Here is a 6,000-nt window from a genome sequence, read left to right as displayed (position 1 = left end):
AGCTGGGCCATTTGAGGGATCAGTCTAGGAGGGTCCTGAGGGCTGTCTTCAGATTTGAAATTATTGAGGCAAGGATGAGAGAGAAGGTGATAAGCAACTCTTGAAATTTTGCACTCAGACTTAAAAATCTTATATTGATTTTTCAAAAATTAAAAACATGAAGTTTTCCAAAGAGAGTTATCATAAAATATTTTTCATAAAATATTGAAAGCCACAAAGAGTATGGTGTTGTGTATAGAGTGGCTTAAGTGGCTGATTTCATACCATAATTCTATAGGAAATGTTTGGACGGGAGAAATCACTTCCCTAGGTAAGAGATGTATGTGGCCATAAGTCTTCTGCTCTTTGCTATGTCCTAAATGTAGATTCAAAGTTCAAGAATGAAGATGTCTTAGTTAAGGTTTTATTGCTGTGAAGAGATGCCATGATCACCGCCACTGTTATAAAGGGAAAACATTTCACTGGAGCTGGCTTACAGTTCAGAGGTTTAGTCCACTATTGTCATGGCGAGAAGCATGGAAGCGTGCAGGCAGACATGATACTGGAGTGGTAGCTGAGAGTTCTACATCTGGATCCAAAGGCAGCAGGAAGAGAGAGTGACACTGGGCCTGGCTTGAGCTTCTGAAATGTCAAAGCCCACCCCCAGTGACACACTTCCTCCAACAAGACCACACCTACTCCAACAAGGCCACATCTCCTAATAGTGCCACTCCCTATGGATTTATGGGGGCCATTTTTATTCAAACTACCACAGAAGATAACAAGACAACATGCCAAAAACACGGAGCAGAAAATCAGAAAGGAATGTGGGTCTAGGATTCCTCTGTGCTGTCATTTCCCCCATTCTGATCTGTTAACCTTCGACATCTTTAATGAGATACTGGTTGCTAAGCTAATGTTAGATTTTTCAAATACTTAGAGTTGAATAAACTCTTAATCAGATCATATCCTTTTATTAAGAGACATAGAGCATCCTTCAGATTTTAATTTTATTCACAGAATTTAAAATAAATGCTAATAAATGTACAAAGCGTCCCCATTTGTCAAATTTCCCTTGCTGAGGTGCTATGGAATTACATATGTTTGGCCCTCCATAAGGCATCGCTCTTAATCATGCTTGTCGTGGCTTGTACTGAAACTCTGACAACTTTAGTTGTTAAAAAAAAAAAAAACTGGATTAGCCTAATGAAAGTCCCAAGGGCCTCATGATTAGGCAAGTTTCCTCTGGGGAAAGCTCTCAGTCGCTCACATGGAAACTGCTTCTATCAAAATCACAAATTTAAATTCTGTCTTAACTTCCACTTTGTTAAACCTATTAATATACGCTGTTGTGATCTTCAATGAAAACATATGATTTCTTGCTCTCAGACCTAAAGACTACACAAGAATTTGAAAGGCTTCAACACTCCGGTACGGGGAAAAGCTGTCTCTCATGGCCTCAGGAGTGTGCGCACCTTCCTCTTCAGCCAGATGCTAGTTTGTTTAGGCACAAGGGCCTCTGCTTAGTCATTCCATTCCGGCAGCTCCTACAGCAGAGGGCACCATAGCCTCCCTGAGATAGGAACCGAATACTCACTGAGTCCTAAGGGTAACAATAAAAAGTGTGAGCCATGAGGGTGTCTTCACAGCATCATTTCATTTAACTCACAAGGTCCTGGTGAAAGAAATCACTCCTACCTTTAAGTAAAAAGGCAAGGCTTAGAGAGGTGGTCACTTGATCAAGCTCATTTGGCTATAAAAGTGCAAGCTGGATTTGTTTGTTTGTTTGTTTGTTTTGTTTTGTTTTTGTTTTTTGTTCCAGGTTGTTGTGAGTGCCCACATGGGTGCTGGGAACCAAACTCTTGGCCCTCTGGTAGAGCAGTCAATTCTCTTAACCACTGACTCATCTCCCCGGTCCCTACGGGATTTACTGACCTTCACTTTAGTGGTCCTTACTCCCTGAGTAACCCCTTACCCCAAGCCACTGCCTTTCTTTCTGCTATGTTTGCTGGAAAATGGAGTCTTAGGGTTTTTCCAAACCTTTCTTCTGTTGACTCTGGAAACAGAAATCTCTCCACTGCTGATTTTAACTAAAGTTCCCACAGCCTGGTTCCATCCTTGGTGTTTCTAATTGCTTGGTCCGAGGTATTTCCTGGGCACTGGAAGTTAAAGACACTGCGAGCGATCAAATGCACACGCGATGCTGAGTACCACTGTCCATTCACATAGCATCCAGGGGTTCTTGTTTGGTGCCACTGTCCTGTGTACCACAGCGTATGTATCAGTGGACCAGATGTCCATGGTTCCCTTTCAAGTTGTGTCAACCCCAAAAAATCTCTCCCAAGTGGATGTGTTGTATTGGGAGTAAAGGAACAAGGTGCCCCCTGTTGAGAATCACTGGTCTAGGGACATTTCTCGCAAGCCTGGACTGTGAGAAGTCTTTTAGAAAGAAAAATGAGAAGGGAGGCTTCTTCTACACTCGCTTCTAAATGGCAAAATACACAGAGACGCCAAAGAGGAGGTCTGGCAGGAAACACTCCCGTCACTGGAAGAACCTTCATCAGGGTGCTTTTTGTTCTTTGAAGTTTTTCAATCCAAGCAAAAAGATGGCAATATTTTTTAAGGAGCATCTCGGAAAATTAAGGTAATGACACAAATTTTCCTAATTGATCTAAGGCACACAGAAGGGAACTTTTTTTTTTTTTTTTTAAATTAATGGGAACAGTCTGGCCTGAGTGAGATCTTGTCTCAGGATGCTGCCGTAAGTGGAGAGATAAAGTTCGAAGTCGTGGATGCTAAGTGCATGGAGACCCAGGCCAGGCATCTAGATGGCCACCCGACCGATAATAGAGTGATAAAACTGGGTTAGAGCTGAGGTGCTATGGGACAGAGTAGGGTTTGAATGAACGTGTGGAGGAAAGGCCGGGCTTGTGAATAAACTGCTTTAGAGGTGGGCTTAGTTTGGGATTGAAAGTAGCGTTAAAAGTGGGGAGTGCAGGGGAAGGGGGGGTGGTAAACAATAGGTGCACTGGTGAGAAAGTTGCCCTATGTAGTAGAGCATAATCTTTTCAAGAGCTGCAGGGAACCAGAGCTGAATGCAAACATCAGCGGTAGGGGGCAAGAGAGCTTCCGCCTTTATGCATAGATTCCCACTTGTTGCCTGAGTGCTATGTGCAGGCAGTCACTCCTCGGTACTTTGCTGTGTTCTGACTGGACTGGACGTCAGGAAGAGTGGTTGGGGACAGCCCATGGGCATGGGTAGGGTACTAGTGATGGGGTACATGCTTCAGCTATAGAGGTTCATTTTCAAACACATTTGAAGGTAGCTTTGCTGTATAACTATGTTTAATATTTTTTATTTTTTAATTATTTTTATTTCTAATCATTTATCTCCCCCCCCCCCCGCCCCACTCCCCAAGGCTTTCTCTATATAGCCCTGGCTGTTCTATAGACCAGGCTGGCCTCAAACTCAAAGATTCACCTGCCTCTGCCTCTGCCTCCTGAGTGCTGGGGTGAAAGGCATGGGCCACCACTGCCCGGCAGCAATGTTTAATTTTGAGCAAAGATTCTGTTATATTAAAGATACCTGCGCCTTACTTATTCATTTTTTTACTTATCTGAGACCACAAAAGACCACTTCCCCAAACGGAGAGGTTCTCTCAGGCCTGCTCCCAACTCCTCTTTCCACAAGTCCTTTCAGGTCCATTCAGAAACATTCTGTCTCTGTTTCTCATTCATGCAGGACAATGTCAGGTTTTCGGTGACAGCTTCTGTTTTCTGTTTCTTTTCTTCCTTTTATGGACTCATTCCGATTTTTCTTTCAGTTCCTTGAATCTAGAAGGTGTTTCGTTGGCATGTTTCTCCTTCTCATCCCACCCCAGACCACCCCTACCCCCAGGGACTACCTCCTTCCTCGTCTTCAGGTGTCAGTTCTTCCCTCAAGCGCTCGCTTTCTAGAGAAAGGCCTTCCTAGTCCATCTCATTCATTGCTACATTCCAATCTACTTGTTTTTTTTTTTTATCTAGTATGTTTGTAATTGTTTTGTATGTTTATTTTATCTATTTCCCTCACTAGAATACAACCTTCGTGCAGGCCAGGATCATAGCTCTATCCTTGAGGTTTCTAGTAAGGTTGCCAGATTTAGCAAAGAGAAATATTGGTTTCCCAGTTAATTATGAAGATACGATGAACCATGAATAACTTTTTAGTATAAGGCTGTCCAAGAATTGACTAGGACATAGTAACCACTAAAATTATTTATGGTTTATCAGAAATTCAAATTTAACCGAGCATCTTGTACTTCATTGGCAGTCTAGTCCCTGGGTCCTAACATATGACTCTCACCATATACTATTAGAGGAAAAATTGGTAGCATCAAATTTAAGTTGCTGCCATGGCAACAAAGCAGAGAGGGTTTGCTAATCCTATAAAATCAAAGCCAGGACAGCTATCACTTTCCATATTTCTGTTCTGGCTTGCATATCTTTTCATCCCAGGAGAACATAGTCAACCCACTTCCAAAGTCTTGGGCTGTCCCATACTGGGAGGGATGCTGACGTTATAAAGGAAGCTTTATAAGTTGGGTTCAGCTTGCTATACAATCATGCCTTATTTTTGGTGTGGCCTCCCCCTTGGGTATCAATTTCTGTCTGCTCTGTCTCCCAAGACTGATTCTCCCATTTCAACCATCCATCCATAGCACCCTGCTCTAGGGATGGTAGTAGGGATTTCATGCAGGATTATGAAATGAGTCCATTAACAAACTGTCCCAACTCAAGGAGGTCAATGGGTTTCCTAGGATACAGGATGTTTCCTGCAAAGACCAGAGAAACCCAGCTCCAAGCATCCTCAGACAGCTGCTCCCCTAAAGTGGATGGATTACTGCTGCTTCTTGGTGGCTCAAGTTCTTGTCTAATTTCATTGGATATGACTACCAGAGTTAGATGCCTGGTGTTCTGGGTAGGCACACAGTTTAGACAAATGGCTAGTTGTTTGGAACTTTGTTGACCCCATGCCTGGATTGACCCTAAGGCTTGACTTTGGATTCAACCTCGGCTCATAGTTCTAATGCTTGTCCTGCCTTGCCTGGTCCAGTCGCTGGCAGATACCTGGACTTGTGATCTTAGAGTAAAGCCCTCAGGCCAAGCACATGGGAAATGCCCCCACTACCAGCCCCCCACCCTAGCCATGGCTTATCTGGCCCACCAGTCCTGGACATCAAGACCTGAAAATGACCATTTGCAACATCCACAGAACACATATTTATTGAGTAATCAATTAGAAAGCCATAACCATTTCCGAATGCATTTCCACAAACACTCTGGGTTGAAAGTGAGCTCTCATTTTAATCCCGGTCCCCATTTCCCCAGAGGGTGTGAGGTTCTCAAGGAAACCGTGCAAATCTATTCTCAATTACAGGAGCAGGCTTCGGTCTCACTTAGGTTCCGTCGGGTTCCTGGAATTGGGGGTGAAGTGGCTCCTGAGGGGCTCCCAGCACTTGTAGTAGTTCTCATCCAAACAACTACAGGTCTTGAGTCCCCACTTGGTGACTGCCAAACTCAAGGAAGACTCAAACATGAATGCCTATAGGAAATAAAACAAAGATGAGAAAGAAGAGATCAGGCATGGTAAAGCGTGTTTAATTAGATGCATAGAGAAGGTATGGGTAGACCAAACTTTGGACTAATTGTAGTTATACATACTGCCATGATGAGGAGAGGAAACACAAGCCCTGGGTTCTGGATCTGGGTTACCAAACTGAAGCTATAAATGAGGTTTCTATCTACTTAGGGCCTTGAGTGTGGGACTAGAATTACTCAGAGCATTCTGGAGGCAAAGTTTTTATTTCCAAGGGCAGACACGGGAGAATCCCGGGGTCTTCTCAGGGACCATCGCTTGTGGTGATGTCCTTGTATGTAGAGCATACTCTTATTTCACAAAGGAAGAAACAAAGCTCAGAGCTGGGAGATGGCTTGTCTAAGATGGTAAGTGATGGCAGAGCTGAGGTCTAAGCCTGTTTT

The 6,000-nt window shown here is 43.6% G+C and overlaps 1 protein-coding gene across 1 annotated transcript in view; it reads right to left on the bottom strand.

The window, feature by feature from the left end:
* Positions 1 to 5,228: 5,228 nt before the first annotated feature.
* The window catches only part of Hgd (homogentisate 1,2-dioxygenase), a 48,267-nt gene continuing 47,495 nt past the window's right edge, over positions 5,229 to 6,000 (bottom strand). The window contains exon 14 of the mRNA XM_036203990.1: positions 5,229 to 5,563. Coding sequence (XP_036059883.1) covers positions 5,414 to 5,563 — 150 coding nt within the window. The 3' untranslated portion in view covers positions 5,229 to 5,413. The remainder of the gene's footprint in view (positions 5,564 to 6,000) is intronic.

This window comes from Onychomys torridus, chromosome 12 (assembly GCF_903995425.1).
Source record: "Onychomys torridus chromosome 12, mOncTor1.1, whole genome shotgun sequence".
Lineage (NCBI taxonomy): Eukaryota > Metazoa > Chordata > Mammalia > Rodentia > Cricetidae > Onychomys > Onychomys torridus.
This window is presented reverse-complemented; position numbering and strand designations above follow the sequence as displayed.